Source organism: Leuresthes tenuis, unplaced genomic scaffold (assembly GCF_036924035.1).
Source record: "Leuresthes tenuis unplaced genomic scaffold, fLeuTen1.0.hap1 SCAF_20, whole genome shotgun sequence".
In the NCBI taxonomy this organism is placed as follows: Eukaryota; Metazoa; Chordata; class Actinopteri; order Atheriniformes; family Atherinopsidae; genus Leuresthes; species Leuresthes tenuis.
In genome coordinates this window covers 22,326,135-22,344,024 of record NW_027325374.1, presented here as the reverse complement: position 1 = coordinate 22,344,024, position 17,890 = coordinate 22,326,135, and the positions used below count along the sequence as shown (strand labels likewise).

The window sequence follows — 17,890 nt, the reverse complement described above, 5'->3', positions numbered from 1 at the left end:
ACCGATAACGAACTATAGACCTACAGCCCCCCTCTCCACAAACAACCTGCGACTGGCCAACCAGCTTAATGAGTTCTACTGTCGCTTTGAAAGACAATGGAGTAGACCTGACACTATCCTCCATGACACCTCTCACCAGCCACATCCCAGGAACATGGCACAACAAGGCAGCAGGACCTGACTCTCCCCATCCACCTTGAAGCACTGTGCTGATCAGCTGTCTCCAGTGTTCACAGACAATAGCCGCATTCGGACAGAGACGTTCTAAGAATGCAGTTCTAAGAACTGTCCACCTCAAATTTCGTTCTATGAACTGCCCTTCCCCAGGGGAACTGTTTCATTTTGCATTCGCACATGAGTCAGGGACCTTGACAGGGACTGATGTGATGCAATAGTGATGTGTTATACTTTAGTGTCACACTCAACAACCAAACAAAACCCTCGAAAAGTAAGGGGAGAAGAAAACGACACTACCAAGAAGCTAATATGGAGAGCGAGGAGGCCACCGTGTTAATGATCTGCATGATGGTAATATTAATCACGGATGATCACATCAGGTGTCTAAGATCGAGGCTGGAAGAGCGCACAATGAGAGTCAGGAGATGAAGAGTTGAGCAGCAGGTGATACTTCTTTGTTTCATGAAGGAAAGAAGGAGAGCAGAGCCCCGCAGACTAGACATGCGCCAGTTGTGTCTGCGTCGTATGAGTAAACATTTCAGACGAGTGGCTTAGCCACCAACCACCAAACACCTACATCACCTACATGTGTTCCTATGGAACCCAGACCCTGCCTCGAAGAAGGAGCTAAAATGGTTATAGGAACTGAGGGCCATGGTCCCTAGTTCCTGTATGTCCAAATGCGCAAAAAAAACGTCCCTATTCCTGAGAAGGTTAACAGGAACTGCAGAAGGTTTCGACAGTGGGAATGCGCCTATTTTCAACAGCTCACTGGAGACTTGCCACATGCCAGCCTTCTTCAAGACCTCCACCATTATCCCCATCCCTAAAAAACCCAAGGATCACAGGACTTAATGACTACAGACCTGTTGCCCTGACCTCTGTTGTCATGAAGTCCTTTGAACGCCTTGTCCTATCACACCTCAAATCCATCACAGATCCACTCCTGGACCCCTGCAGTTTGCCAACAGAGCCAACAGATCTGTAGACGACGCCATCAACTTGGCCCTCCACAGCATCTTGACTCTGCAGGAACCCACGCCAGGATCCTGTTTATGATTTCAGCTCTGCCTTCAACAACATCAGTCCGGGTCTTCTTCAGAACAAGCTCTGCCAGCTGAGTGTACCTGACTGCACCTGCAGGTGAATCACATACTTCCTGTCCGACAGGATGCAACACATGAAACTGGTCTGTCAAGTTCTTGAAGTTTGCAGATGACACAACCCTCATCAGACTCCTCTCTGGTATCGACAAGTCTGCCTACAGGTGGGAGACTGATTATCTGGAAACCTGAGGGGTGTTCCACGAACCTGGATAAAATGATAGCCTCGCTGATCTCGATAAGTCTGGCTCATGTAAGAGAGAGTTCCGTTCCACCAATGTAGCTTATTTGAATGCCCGCTGAGTTACCATGGTAGTTTGTGCCGCTGAACTAGCCTGCTCCTGGGCAGGCTTATATTCAAGCTTAGCTCAGCAGCGTCTCAAAGAATGTCCGACCGGGTGAAACAGACTCCTGAAAGAAAGTTCCACCTGTTAGAATTCCACGCTCCTGCAACTCAGGTCTTGTTTAAAAAACAAACAAAAAAAAAATTGTGATCATATCATCACTTTTACTGTCTCGAAAAATCAATGAATCAATCAGTCAGTGCCAGTGCAACTAAAGAAATACAACTATACAAGTACTGAACATGAAATTAAATGAAAGAGAACATGATATTCATTTAAACTAATTGATACCTTCTTACATCTCCGTCCCACATTTCACAAATACCCGACCTACACCCAGACTCAGAAAAATGGGGGACAGGTCCTTTCAGGCTGCTGCTCCACAATGGCCGGTAATGTAAAACAACCTAATGGCTGACGTATTTGCGTTAAGTTCATCAACTCCGTCAGGCTTCCCCAATGTTATCTGTGCACTAGACTGTACCCATGTACGCATCCAGGCCCCTGCTGGACTATGTAGTGGAGGCTGACTACGTAAATGAAAATTTTTTCCATAGCCTAAATGTACAGGTACATATTGGGGATAATTGTCCATAGACTCTGAACTGGATTTCATTTCGAAAAACACCACATCAACCCGTTTGATTAATGTTGAGCGTTGTTACATTAATGCCCTGTCAAACCAAGCACCTCATCATTGACTCCTATCCTCCATTCATACAGATGATCTGTGATGGAGGTAATTTAAGTTCCAACATTGTGGATTAATGGCCGGGATCAGTTCATGATTCTAGGATCTTCCGAGCATCCTCACTGGCACAGGTTTGCTCAAGGCGCAAGAATTTTACTTACCCGAAGGAGCGTACTTTTCAAGTAAGATGTATATAGCATGGGCATAATTTTGGTAATCTAATGAGGTCAGGTGTAGAGGTCATCTTAAGGAATTTAAAGTGCTCGTCCTACTTTATTGTAGATAGCCATATAAGGCACATATTGCATTAAATATCCAAGTCTTAACACACATATATCCAGCCAACATTTATTTTATTCTGCAGGAGAGTTCAATGGTGTCCTGCTTTGGGACAGAGCAGGTTCCAGTGCCTGAAAGGACTCAGAGTTTCTCCTGACACAGTGAGGGACCTATACAGGGACACATATTTCCTTGTTCACAGTGGGGTCATGGCACCCCACTGTGAACGTGCCTGTGAGCAACGAAGTGTGTAGGTAGTGATAGTAATGTGAAGAGTTACTTACTTCACTCTTTGCTGCTGGAATTGTGTTTCTGTTGCAACCTACAGTAAAGTGTATTGGTGATAATTAGGCCTATTGGTATAGAATGTGTAGACTGCAGACACATCCAAACCGTTTCCCATTTTTAATAATAAATAGTCTACCTGAGGCATTTATGTGTCTACAGACTGTTTCATCATTGAATGCCCGAGATGTGCTGGGGCCATCAAACTGCAAACAGAGAAACACTGCAGTTGTTGAAGTAGGCGATCACAGGATGCATGAGATGATTAGTATTTCCATCGAAAGAAAATTAAATTGAATACAACTACTCACACATGGTTTAGGGATGTCCTCTGTGGTCTGGGGATGAAGCAGGCAGATGGTGTGTCCCACCACTGACAGATATAGGCTCACCATCATTATCATTAAAAGGCTGACAATTTGAGGGAAAGTGATCAATACCTTCTACACACTGATCCCATACACTCTTGTGAACATATCCCGAGGAGGTCCCATCCCTCTATTACTTCTACCAGTGATTGCCCTCGATTGCTGGTTAGAGCAAGTTCCTCTGCTGGTGTGAGATTTTCAGGTAGAGGACCCCCACCAGTGGCAGAGGCCTCTGGCTTTTTTTTGGTAGCTACAGTGCAACATATTTACAGCTCAACACTTTTTTTTGGACAAACACATTTCTTTAAAGGCTACTCTGAAATATGTTCTTGTACTTTACTTTCGCCTGCTGCCAGGTACACTTTTGGCTGTTAAGATTGTTCATGTTGAGATGTAACAGTGAAGAATTAATATGTGGGTCACACACTCACGATAATACAGTCACAAAGTATGAGGATGCGTGTTGATTATTGGGTTATTAATAAACTGAGCAGGGCTGGTATATTTGTGCAGTACATCTCATACTATTTATCGCAGCTGTATTACCTTTCCTGGTGATCACACTTTTAACCATCATACAGCTCCATCAGCATTAATTTTCTCATAATTTTCTCAGCAGCTTTTTGTTCAGCTGCTGAGAAAATTACAGCTCTTGTCTTGCTCTCCTTGTCTCACATCTCTTTTTTCCACCATTCACTAGTCAGGGCTTCTTACGTTCCTCGGGCACTCACGCAAGCTTTGTAAGCCTCACTATGCATGAATCAGCCTCGATTAGATGCAGCTGAAATGTCTTTGTTGAACGACTTGAGGCTTAATTGGGAGATGGTGTTAGTCTAAGCAAGGCTTTCCCGATACAGCCTGGCTTTCTTTAGCTACGTTCGTGGAACACCCCTCTGGTGCAAGAAGAACAACCTACTGCTCACCACTGTCAAGACAGTGGAGATGGTTGTAGATTTTAGGAAGAACGTAACCCCACCTGCCCCCATCACCCTATGTGAATCCCCAGTAAACATTGTGGAGTCCTTCTGCTTCCTGCGTTCCATCATCACCTGAAGTGGGAGCTGAACATCAGCTCCCACTTCAGGTGATCCTGGTGGTCCTGGGTGATGATTAGGTGCTGAACATCAGCTCCCTCATCAAAAAAACCCAGCAGAGGATGTAGTTCCTGAGGCAGTTGAAGAAATTCAACCTGCCAAAGGCGATGATGGTGCACTTCTACTCTGCCATCGAGTCCATCCTCACCTACCTCAAACTCACAAGTCTCCAGGATTTGTACTCTTCCAGGACCCTGAGGCGTGCAGGCAAGATTGCAGCTGACCCCCACTAACACTGACCCCTCACCCCCACAACCCTCTACACAATACATTTATGTCTGTCTACACAATACCTGTACATACTTGTTCCATTGTTTCACTTTTTACTTTCTGTTCTTATTTATTGTTTTTATTTAATTATCCAGAAAACAAAGCACCAGCACACCACAACAAATTCCTTGTATGTGTAAACCTACTTGGCAATAAAACTGTTTCTGATTCTGATCTTCTTACAACCCACTGACAATACAGAGACAGAGTGCTCAAATAAACAGCATGGTTTTCTAGAGTTGATAACAGCTATGCTGCTGCTGTAGTGCAATTTAACTCTCATAAACATAACACTGAGAATTCGGTAAGCTGAAATATGTAGGAAAGTGTTGTTTTGCTGCATTCATTCACTGCTTGTTTGTTGTACACAAAAACTGCGTGCTTGGTTCTATATTATTAGTTACTGGTGACACATCATTGTCAGTAAAGTATGAAAAAAGCCTTTAAGCCACTGCTCTACATTTACAGAAAATATTGCTCATGCTCTGTCACTTTCATAGGTTTAGGTTTATGGTTAGGTTTATGCATTTAGCAGACGCCTTTATCCAAAGCGACTTACAAATGAAGATATAACAAGCTATATAAAAAGCTAACAAACTACATAGAAGGAACCCACTAGTCAGACTCTGTCAGAGGTGACAGAGTAGAGATAGAGTGCATGCATAGAGGAAAGTACAGAAAGATAAAGTGCAGAGATGGGTATATCCTAATGAAGGTTAAGGAACATTAACAGAAAAGTTATCAACGTGCAAATGACTGAAATATTATTACTTTAATAAGATTAAAGCCTTTAATGCTACTTTCTCTTGTGTGAAGAAAACTTTAGATTGTCTGTCAAGCTTTTGTGCTGTGGTGGATTGAAAGTGTCATAGTTCCAGCTGCTAGTATGATTGCTAACATGAATGTTTATTTTTTGTACCCCAGAGGTTGCCTCAATCTCAGGAAGCATCGATGATGTCATAGAGGATGAGCCACTCTGAGAAAGCCAACAGAGGTATTTCCTGTCACAAGTGCGACAAAATGAATCTATCACAGTTGTGTTTTGCAAAAAATCTTGCCTCCTCTTATGTGCAAGGACTAACCATTGCACCACATGAGCTGAATAGTTTTCATATGCATAAATCCTAATTGTGGGCTCTTATCTGCTACACTCTTTACAGCCATGTTCACTTTTTTTCACACTCTTTATGCTGTTCTCTTGTGCTGCTTGGCTGAATTGTAATGCTACTATAGTTTATGTTCAAGAAAGAGAGTGTTATTGTAAAACCGTGACAAAACTGATATGTCAGTGGTAACAGAGGGAATATCGTTGGTTGCTAATGTTTCTCATTTTGTCTCTGTAATTGTATCTTTGTTTAAATTGATGAGACTAAGTTGATTGTTTTGAATGTAAGAATTAAAAACAAATGGTATAATTGAATGCGATTATTCAGTTGTGTTTAGTATGGAAATATGGCATTTAATGTATCATAAGCTTAGGCCATAAAATGTTTTTTTAGTTGTATGTAGGATTGCTCTGTATTTGCAATAAAGAATTTGTTTTTATTTCACAAGTAAAATAGTTTGTCTTTTACTCTTTATTTTTTCCATATTGATAATGCATATTTAAAGACAAAAATATTATAAATAATGAAGAGCGAAATGTCAGAATATGAAATTGACTACAAAGCTACACCGCTTTTACTGAAAAATTTGTTCCTCTTCCTCATGAACTGAAGAGGAATTTCATTCATTTATTCAGCAGTCCTCCGTTTTGCTTTTATATCAGTCTATGAGCCCATTCGTGATTGACCAATCACACGAAAGTAGGTTACGCATGCTCATGCGCAAAAGCTCTGAAGTAATTTGTTGATATCCTGCTTGGCAGTGTTATTTTGGACTCCAGTGTGTCGTAGCTAAACTAATCCCCAGTGTGGGAGTTTTATTTGCATTGGAAAACTGTGCCAGCTGAAACGTCATCTATATGAAGAGCTGATGGAAGACACAAGAGATTTGGTGAGTGAGTTTAAAACAATTTCGGGCCGCGAGCCTCCGGCTCCAGAGGATTTTTAAGCTAGCGCTGCTCCTTTGTTGTTAACTGCTTTCGGTCGCGAGGTTGTGCTTTAGCCAGTGTTAATTTTTCCAAAAGCTCTAAAAAACAAAAACAAACAAAAAAACAGTAAAAGAAGTACAACAAGCAAACATCTGTGTTAACTTAAGATGAATATATGCTTATTTAATACGTATGTGAAAATCCCCACTGCTTTTGTTTCTTTTGTGAAGACAGGAAAAACAGGGTTCCCCTCGCTCATTGTGCTAGTGCTAGTTAGCACGCACAGCAGGTCTAGCTATTTCAAATAAGACCATCTCTGACTTACTTTTATTTTTTAGTCCATTTTGCTATCGTGTATATTAATTATCTGCCTCGAATGTCTGCATTATTTTCCTCTTGGAACTTTCATTCGTTACACTCTAAATGCTAGCGCAACCATTTCAAATTTCACCTGTGATTATGAGAAGAGGAAGTAAACCGACTGTGAACGGAATATTTTAACACTCTTCGGATACTTTATATCTACAGAGCAAAACGACGCTGATATTCACGACCATAGCTGTGGTTAAATTAAATTTATGTAAAACAATTTAATTAAGAATTTCTTATAGGTTTAACAGCCAACATTTCAGGTCCAAAATAACAAAGCAGATGACCAAATGGAGAGAAGATATTTTAAAATTGAGAATAATTTAAAATATAGAATCCTGAACTGGAAAGTGGAAGTCGTTGTTTGAAAGTGTTCCAGACCGAATGCCCATCAAGTGAGAATGATTTATTATTTTATTAGTCATTAATAAATCAAACATTATGCAACTAATGTTTGTGAGAACAACATTTTTTTTACCGAGAGTTTCTGCGTAGTAGAAATGAATATGATCATAAATGTTTGATCTTTGGACTAGCGGTTGAACATAACTTTTAACATGCATTCAGCCTCTATTTTGTTGTCTTGTGAAGGCTGAACGCACCCCACGTTCAGAGCGGAAGAGGAGAGACTCGTTTGGGATGTTTGATGGCTATGACAGCTGCAGTGAGGAGTCAACTAGCAGCTCCAGCTCGGAGGACAGTGAGGATGAGGTGGTGCCCTCCATTCCTGCCAGCCTGCCCATCATCAAGAACAATGGTCAGGTCTACACTTACCCTGATGGCAAAGCTGGAATGGGTCAGTAATGGAAATGTGTTTATTTGTATGTACCACTGAGATTTAATTTTGTTAGTGAGAACTGTTTGGTTTTCACAGCCACCTGTGAGATGTGTGGAATGGTCGGAGTACGAGATGCTTTTTACTCCAAAACTAAACGCTTCTGCAGTGTATCTTGTTCCAGAAGTTATTCCTCAAATTCTAAGAAAGCGAGCATCTTGGCAAGACTCCAGGTGCGCACGCCTACACACACACACACACACACACACACACACACACACACACACACACACACACACACACACACACACACACACACACACACACACACACACACACACACACACGTATGTATGCAGAATACATATATATGCCGTAAATTCTGGGCTATCGGGCGCACCTGAATATAAGCGGCACCCTCTTAAGTTTAAAAAGAAAATCCATTTTGTTCATGTATAGGCCGCACCGGATTATAAGCCCTGGGTGTCCACATTGTAATATGAGATATTTATACAGAAATGTGGTTATGATGTTGTTACATGGATTTTTAAACTTTTAATTAAATGTTTTTTTCCCGAACAGTGCCTGTAACACCGATGTTTTATTTATTTATTTATTTTTTTAATCATACAATTTCATTGGACCACTACTATTCGTTAATTTTATTGATCTAATGTTACGAGGCAAAATGTTTTTGGTGGCATGAAAAAAAAAAAGAAAGAAAAAAAAACATATTAGCCGCACCGTATTATAAGCCACGGTGCTCAAAGCCTGGGAAAAAAGTAGTGTCTTATAGTCCGGAATTTACGGTAGATATGTGTATATATCTATATATACAGTGGTGGGAAAGGGTTTGTACCCTTTTTTTTTTATTTTTTGTACGTTTGTCACACTTAAATGCTTCAGATCAAACTAATTAAATATTAGACAAAGATGACACAATTAAACACAAAATCCAGTTTTGTAAATGAAGGTGTTTATTATTAAAGGGAAAAAAAATCCAAACCAACATGGCCTTGTGTGAAAAAGTGATTGACCCCCTAAACCTAATAACTGGTTGGGCCACCCTTAGCAGCAACAACTGCAATCAAGTGTAGCACTTTAAGTGCTTTCTTTACCCTGTTTATAGTATTTGGTTATAGCAATGTAGTTACCTTTACTTTATATACTACAATGGAGGGTCACTTTTTCACACTGGGCCATGAAGGTTTGTATTTTTTCCCCCTTAATAATAAACACCTTCATTTAGAAACTGCATTTGTTTGATGATATGAAACATTTAGGTCTGTCAAACATACAAAAAATAGGAAATCAGGAAGGGGAGGAAACGCTTTTTCACACCACTGTAACTACATAGATATATATATCTACATAGATAAATAGTTAGAGATATAGATATGTAGATAGCTTATCTTAGTATACCAGTTTATGTAAGATCAGTATCTGATTGCACAAATAATGATTTCTGCTTTGATTCTTACAAGGGCAAACCTCCAACAAAAAAGGCAAAAGTCTTACAAAAACAGCCTCTGATGGCAAAGTTGGCGGCTTACGCCCAGTACCAGGCAAGTCAACAGAACCAGGCCAAGTTAAAAGCCAGTGAGTAATCAAAAATCAGTCATGAAATTGAATGGTCTAACAGATTTCAGATTTTCTCCAGCTCTACACTCTCTCGTTTCTATTAGTCGTCTCCACAGAGAGCTTTGACTGGGGAAGGTATATCTGTAGCAATAACACGGTTGGAGCTCCTGTCAGCTGTTTTAAGCATGTAAGTAAAAGCTGGACTTCAGATGGTGACTAGTTATTTTATGCTCTTATGGTTGAATAACGTCAGTGCTTCCTTTGTGGATCAGGCCCCTATGGGGACATCCTGGGGAGACATAGAAGAAGGAGTGAGGATTGAAGTGCCCAACTCTGATACCAACCTCTCCACTAAGGTGTACTGGATAGCAGAAATTATAAAGCTAGCAGGTATGCCTACAACAAAAAATGACAAATCAACTCTTATATAGGGCCTGATATTCAGTTGTCAAAATAGGGGGAATATTCCCCATACCTGCTTCACAGGTGGGGTATCATCTGTGATCTCAGCTGCAGGTCTATTTGCTGTCCAATACATACTTCAGATCACATTTTGTTTGTTGCATTTCTCCAACTTAAGCATTTCTCTTAACTATATAGAGTGTTATAAATTGTTACCACTTTTCCTCTCCTCTCTTAAACTTAGCTCACGCTTAGTTATATTTTCAAGTTGCAGGCCCACAACAGTGGCAAATCATTGCTTCAGATGGCGGTTCTCAATTACAGTGTGTGAAAGCCTTTTTCCCACTTCGGTTGTGCCTTATCAGTTTGAAAAAAAAAAAAAAAAAAGACTTCCTTGTTAATCCACCGCTGTTCCCTTTAGTAATTCACACATGCCAAACAGAGGAAGCTCAGCCCTACATCGCTGTGTCCTTTTATTAAGCTGATGTTGTGGATTCAGGTGAGTTACAAGAGCTCTGTTGGTTAGAGTCACATGTTCCGAGATGCCGGCTTGGAATGCGTGAGCAACGAGGCTTACCCATTTCACCTCTGTTACAATTGACCTTACTGGCAGATAAACTTCGACCCCCTATTCTGCCTCTGTACTTTTATCACATCACTCAGTGCACAATGAAGATGCATCATTCCTTAAAAAGGTATATTTGAGAGAGACTTATGAAAGAGCAAGAAACAGGGCCAGAAGCTTGGGCCTCGTGGCCCCATTTCTTGCAAAACCTGGAAGAGGAAAATATCAAACAGTTACAATACAATAACAAATTGTAGATGATGAAGAAACTATGGTCTGCTCGGAAATCTAATCAGAATTTGGTGAAAACTTGGCTTGGACTCTAATGCTTACTTGATGTTTCTAACCTCCAGAGAGGTGAGCTGTGGAGAGAAACTCACTTTTTCTTCAACTACTAAGTGAAAAATCGTGCGTGGCCTTCTGTCACAGATCAGCTGTATATCATGAACACACTATCACTATAACTTCAGAATTTCTCATCATGAGAAACATGTTTTATAGTGTGCCAATACAATGTTCAATGACACTTAGAATTGTAACTTGTACTCAGATTGAATTTAGTGTTGCGCTGCTTGTTAGACTTAAACATGTATTTGAACATCCTAACAGTGTGCCTTGAAAAAGTCTTATTTTTCATGATTTCTGTTTTGTTGGCTTAACTTCTGTTTAAGTTTGCACGCTGATTTAGATTTAAAATGACATATTTTTTAGTTATCTTTTTTGAGCTATTCTCTTTGAATAGTTGTAGTTTATTTAACTAATTGTTGTTTACATATCTGCAGTGCGCATGGGGAAATGTATAATGTGGGGGCATATACTTCATTAACATGAAATCTTAGCTAATTTTACTGTATCTTGGTTGCTTAAGTTAATGTCTGTAGTTTTTAGGTTGTAATAGATATCAAATCCATTTTAACAGTGGAACATGCACTCTGCCACACAACTTTTGTAGTCAGTGGTCACCTGTAAAATATTCTAAAATAAAACTGCTGTAAGATCTGGCGCAGGAACAGCAGGCCAGCATTTCCACTCAAACAGCATTATGTTCAACATAATGCAATATCAGAATTGAAGAAAAAAAATCAATATGACAATCAGGAAGGCGGGTGTATTATTATTTTTCTATTCTATTTCTATTTTTGTATTATTTTGGTTTAACACTTAGATATGTGCCTGGCATAGTGAGTGTGTTAAATGCTGTGCCAGAAAAACTTTAGAAATGTCCAGATGAAGCACGTAAAGAATGTTTCTCTCATTGGAATTGCTCTATATGTTTATAAACTACAGACTCCTGATAACATTTATCCATAATGAAACCAACAAAGAATGGTGCATTTATTTTGACCTATAATACGCCTCATAAATCATTGCAATGAGTGACAATGACCAGGAGATTCCGTTTATTAAGCTGTGCACATTCCCATGGTGGACATGCAGTTCTCGGTATAATGGCAGTTGTGGTGCACAAAATTACTTGTCTGCTAGCTAGCTATAAATATGCTTTCCAGGACAGAAGTCAGTCCGTCTTGCAGTGTTTCTCTTTATTCTTCATACACTCTGTGCTGCATTCCGTACTGAATTTCAGACCCTGTAATAGTTTCAGTTTACAATATTTCAAACCTTAGTAGCAGTAAACAACTACTTGCTGGCATGGGAAAATGGAGCTGTGTATTTATGTTCTCACCCCTCTCCCTGTGTTTATCAGGTATTTCCGGCTCATAAACTATACTTTTTGAAAACTAGTTGGTTAAGAACCTATTCTCAATTGCAGTGATGTCCTGACCAAGAGGCGGCAGAAAAGAGCAAATTATACAAACAACATAAAAAAAATTTTAACTCATAAAGTCTCTCGCGGTTGCTATGCACCAGCCTTATCGGCAGCAAGTCTGTGTGGCTCTCAATTTTGTTCGTCGTTTACATATTTATATGTATTTTTTTATTTTTTATCTAAACATTTTTTAGTGATCTCCTTTTTACTTACATTTCGTTTTATTTATTATTATTTGACAATGTGCACTGCTACCAGTACTAGAGCAGTGTACACAAGAGAAGAACTGTTCGCACCGTCAAGGATTGATCTTAGAATTAAACATCCAATTCTGACTGAGCTAAAAAAGCTGTACCGTGGATGCAGAGCTGGAGCAAAACGAAAGGCAAAGAGGGGAGGTACAAGCCTTCTCAGCCCTCTGTGATTATGGGAAACGCTAACTCGCTACCTAACAAGTGTGATGAGCTAGTAGCGCTTGTGCCTAACCAACGGCTGTATAAGGAGAGCAGGTTAATCTGTCTGTCTGAGTCCTGGCTGAATGACAACACACCAGACTCGTGTGTGTGCGTGTGTGTGGACATACCCGGTTTCACAGCCGTACAAGCGGATCATGACCGGAGTACGAGCGGTAAGCGGAAAGGCTGTTTCTTAATCAGCTGTTTTTTAATCAGAGATGATACCGTTGCTAGGATACAGACCCAGCATCCTGAGGCATTCATTGCAATCACAGGGGATTTCAACCACATCTCTCTATCCTCCTGCCTGACTGGCTTTGTACAGTATGTGGACTGTCCAACACGTGGAGAAAAGACATTACATCTGGTTTATGCTAATGTGAAGGAGGCTTACAGGGCAGTGTCTCTTCCACCACTTGGCAGATCTGATCACAGCGTGGTCTATCTACAACCCACATTCGGACCTTGTTTACAAAGACTTCCTGTTACTACCAGATCTTTCAGGAAGTGGTCACCAGAGGCCCGTGATGCATTGAGAGACTGCTTTGATGTCACAGACTGGGCTGTACTGCTGGAGGAAGAAGAAATGGACATTGACATGGACAGGAGGGTCAACTTCTCGACTCATACTGGTGCCCAAATTAGGGCAACCTGTGGCCTGTGACTATAGACCGGTGGCTTTTGCATCTTATATCATGAAGACCTTGGAGAGATTCCTTGTTCGTCGCATGAGATTGCAGGTTGCTGAGGATCTTGTCCCTCTCCAGTTTGCCTACCAGAAACACATAGGAGTGGAAGACGCGATTCTGTACATGCTGCATCAGGCATATGCTTATCTGGATGTGCCGGGTTCATATGTGAGACTCATGGTCAACACCATACGGCCTCCCATACTGAAAGACAAGATTCTAGGTATGGGTTTGGCCCCCTCCCTGACATTGTGGATTATAGACTACATGACTGCCAGACCACAGTATGTCAGGATGAGGAGATGTGTTTCTGGAACACGAGCATGCAGTACTGGGGCTCCTCAGGGTACTGTTTTGGCTCCTTTTCTTTTCACCCTGTACACATCAGACTTCAGGTACAACTCAGAGTCCTGCCACATACAGAAGAATTCTGATGATACGGCTGCTGTGGCATGTGTGTGCGGTAGACAGGAGAAGGAGTACAGGGACCTTGTGGAGTCCTTCTATGGCTGGACCAAAAATAACCTTTTGCTCCCGAACACTACCAAAACCAAAGAGCTGGTGGTAGACTTCAGGAGATCTAAAACTCCATACCAGTTAGTCTGCATTGATGGAGGGGATATGGAGTCTGTTCAGACCTGGATAATAAACTGGAGTGGTCCGCCAACATAGAAGCAGTGTACAGGCGGGGCCAGAGCTGTCTCTTCTTCCTGAGACTGCTCAGGTCCTTCAATGTCTGTAGTGCTATGATATGCATGTTTTATGAAACTATCATTCAGAGTGCACTATTCTTTGCTATTGTCTGCTGAGGGAGTTGCGCTACAGACAAAAACTGTAGGCGCCTGGACAAACTGGTTTTAAAAAAAAAAAAACGGCCAGTTCTGTTGTAGACAGAAGACTGGACCAGTACTTTGGAGTAACAGATGAGGAGGAAATTATATTCTGTTTTGGATAATAATAGACATCCTCTCCACAGCATCCTGGCAGGTCAGAGGAGCAGCTGCAGTGAGAGGCTCATCTCACTGCAGGACTGAGAGGTTCAGGAGGTCCTTTGTCCCCACAGCCATAAGGCTTTTTAACAGTGACTGCTGACATGTTCTTCTTATATTTATTTTATTTATTTCGTCATTGATTATTATTGTTGCTGTTTAATATGAAATCATTGTAAATATTTTTTTTTTTTTAGCTACTCTACTAATTTGAAGAATTTTTCTATTTCTATTTTCTTTCTATTCTAATACAGATAAGAAGAAAAAGGGCAAAAAAAAACAATTAAAACCATCATGACCATACTCGCAGAATAAATATATTACATTCAACATGGAAATCCCAAGAGCAAATCAACATTGGAAATGTTGAGTAGTAGGAAAGGTGTATAGGGGTTTTGTCAGTGATGGTTTTGTCAATTACCTGGTACCAATGCAACAACCTGCAGGAATGGATTGATGGCCAGTTAACAATTGAGTACAGATTGCAATGAGTGTTGAAAGGGAGCCCAGTAACAACACCCGATTGCCCTATGATAGATGACATCTTGTTTTTTGAGGTTTTTGGAGGCACTCCTGTAGATTCATAAGATTCATATCACCATAATCTAGAATGGGAAGGATTTTCATTTTCACCAGAGAGTGTTTTGCGGAATGAGTGAAGGAGGATTTGTTGCCATACAGGAAGCCGATTCTCTATTTGACTATGGAGAATAATCTATTGATGTTGATGTCAAAGGAGAGTGAACTGTTAAGGGCAGCGTTTCCCAGATTCGCTAATATTTCTTTTAAAAGTTAGTAAGCGCTTGAAACAACAGAGCTGGGCAAATCAGAACAAAACAAAAAACAGAAAGAGAAACATGAAACAGCACCAAGGTCCCTCAACAGACTGTCTTTGCAACGAAAGCCATTCTTACTCCGCAGGCATCTCCGTGAAGGGATTTGTAATTTGTAAGCAGTCCATGTAGTCTATTTTTCAACATAGTTAGATTTTTTTTTTTTTAATCCTTACAAATGTGTGTCTTCTAAGGTCAGATATATCCTCGACAATATCCGGCTGATAACATTGTCTGTGTTATTTTTATAGGCTTTGTTCAGTATTAAAGTTAACCCGGAGGATTCCTTTAGACCAGACTATCTGCAATATTTGACTTGCAGATATCAAAATAGATCCTGGTTCTCCAAACCAAGTTCTTCTTTTAACTTTTGGAAGCTTTTGATTGTTCCTCTGTCGAGTAATGTTGGTCATGTTGTTATTTCTATGTTTGTCCATTGTTTAAATTTGTTATCTAGGATCCCTGGTTTTAATGGAGGGTCGTTTACCATTTTTTGACCACTGTGTACCAGATTTCTAATGTGAACTTAGTTATTCGGTCAAGTAAGTTTGTGCTTACCTTGTATAAGTCCTTATTTGAAATCATACTTTGGATGTGGCATCCTTCCGTTCCTTTCTCAGTTGCTTTCTATTTTGCACTTTAACTTGAGTCACACCAGTATATCAGGGGTTGAATTTAAGCGACAGAGTAGTATTCTTGAAGATTTTGTAAAGCCATCCCCCCTTTATGGTGTATTTTATTCCTGGTTTTATTCTTGGTCTATTGATGATGGATGTGTAGATTTTGTATTCGCAATTCAATATTGAAATTGGACTATAATTTTCACAGACTTCTTTGTTTTTTCCTTTTTGGGGATTACAGTGATTTTAGCCTGCTTCCTCGAAGAAGGGATTTTGCCTGCTCTTTGTCTCATTGAAAGAGGCCTTTAATATGGGAGTTAACTCTCTTTTGAAAATTTTGTACCATTGCCTGCTAGTCTAGTCCCTTGTTTACCCTTCACCAGCTTGTTTACATCTTAAGAGAGACAATATGGTAGGAGTTAAGTTATGTAAGGATTAGTAACAATAACGACTGAAATTAAATCAATCGGGAATAATAAGATATTGATGTTTTTTTTTTCCTTATTAACAAAGTCCCACCTTAAACAGAAAGAACCACACAAGAGATCAATATCTAGTTCAACTTTTGCAAAAGGGGGGAGCCGTCGCTGCTTCAGCCACAGGTGTATGTGTCTAAGCAACCTCCAGCAATCTCCGACTCCCTCCCTGCAGCAGCCTGGTTTTATTCAAAGATAAGAAATGGGGAAGAGCTTTACAAAACAAAAGGTTCAATTCAATTCAATTTTATTTATATAGCGCTAGATTACAACAATTGTCATCTCAAGGCACTTAAGTAATACAGTCCAATTCAATTCATTGTAATCATAATCCAATTAATTTATATAGAGCCAATTCAAAAAATTAATATCCTAGCTAAGGAAACCAACAGATTGCACCGAAACTTGTCTTCAGTCCAATCTCCCGTCCTGAGCGTGCCTATGGCGACTGTGGAAAGGAACGACTCCCTTTTAACAGGAAGAAACCTCTGGCAGAACCAGACTCAGGAAGGGTGGCCATCCGCCTCGACCAGCTGGGGTTTGAGAAGACAGAAAAGAGGGAAAAGAGGGGGTAAAAACACCATAACGCCATTCAAAGGATATCTGTTGGAACAGGGAAACATACGTTAATAACCACAATAATGTCACATGTACATAAAATCAATTGTGAAATTAAACAGGGGGAAAAAGAGAGCAAAGTGAGGAAAGGTGTGACAGATGAGGTCCCCCAGCAGTCTAAGCCTATAGCAGCTTAACTATGGGATGTTTCAGGATTACCTGAGCCATCCCTAACTATAAGCTTTATCGAAAAGGAAAGTTTTAAGCCTAATCTTAAAAGTGGAAAGGGTGTCTGCTTCCCGGACATTTACTGGCAGCTTATTCCACGAGAGGGGCCTGATAACTGAAGGCTCTACCTCCCATTCTACTTTTAGAAACTCTGGGAACAACAAGTAAACCTGCAGTTTGGGAACGAAGTGCTCTATTAGGAAAATACCTTACAATTAAATCTTTAAGATATGATGGAGCTCGGTCATTAAGAACTTTATATGTGAGGAGAAGAATCTTAAATTCTATTCTGAATTTAACAGGGAGCCAATGAAGAGAAGCTAAAACTGGAGAAACATGATCTCTCCTGTTAGTTCTCATCAGAACTCTGGCTGCAGCATTTTGGATCAGCTGGAGGCTTTTCAGAGAATATGTGGGACAGCCCAATAATAAGGAATTACAGTAGTCCAGTCTTGAAGTAACAAATGCATGAACTAGTTTCTCTGCATCACCCTGAGACAGGATGTTCCTGATTTTAGCAATATTACGAAGGTGAAAGAAGGCAGTCCTAGAAACCAGTTTTACATGTGCGTCAAATTATAAATTCTGGTCAAAAATAACTCCAAGGTTCCTCACTGTAGAACTAGAAGCCAAGGAAATACCATCTAGAGTAACTATATAACTAGACAATTTCTCCCTGAAGCGCTCAGGTCCAAAGAGAACAACTTCAGTTTTGTCTGAATTTAAAAGCAGACAGTTCTGAGTCATCCAGGTCTTTATGTCTTTGAGACAGGCTTGTAGTCTGACCAACCTGTTGGTTTCATCTGGTTTCATAGATAAGTACAGCTGAGTATCATCAGCATAACAATGGAAATTTATGCCATGCTGTCTGATAATGTTAACTAATGGAAGCATGTATAAAGTAAAAAGAATCGGTCCAAGCACAGAACCCTGAGGAAC

The 17,890-nt window shown here is 40.3% G+C and overlaps 2 protein-coding genes across 2 annotated transcripts in view; both read left to right on the top strand.

Moving 5' to 3' along the window:
* The window catches only part of tdrkh (tudor and KH domain containing), a 35,155-nt gene extending 29,040 nt beyond the window's left edge, over positions 1-6,115 (top strand). The window contains exon 13 of the mRNA XM_072373587.1: positions 5,536-6,115. Coding sequence (XP_072229688.1) covers positions 5,536-5,591 — 56 coding nt within the window. The 3' untranslated portion in view covers positions 5,592-6,115. The remainder of the gene's footprint in view (positions 1-5,535) is intronic.
* Positions 6,116-6,429: 314 nt separating this feature from the next.
* mbtd1 (mbt domain containing 1) overlaps positions 6,430-17,890 on the top strand; it is a 61,237-nt gene continuing 49,776 nt past the window's right edge. The window contains exons 1-6 of the mRNA XM_072373769.1: positions 6,430-6,606; positions 7,604-7,808; positions 7,887-8,020; positions 9,272-9,386; positions 9,473-9,555; positions 9,641-9,758. Of these exons, the coding sequence (XP_072229870.1) occupies positions 6,586-6,606; positions 7,604-7,808; positions 7,887-8,020; positions 9,272-9,386; positions 9,473-9,555; positions 9,641-9,758 (676 nt within the window). The 5' untranslated portion in view covers positions 6,430-6,585. The remainder of the gene's footprint in view (positions 6,607-7,603; positions 7,809-7,886; positions 8,021-9,271; positions 9,387-9,472; positions 9,556-9,640; positions 9,759-17,890) is intronic.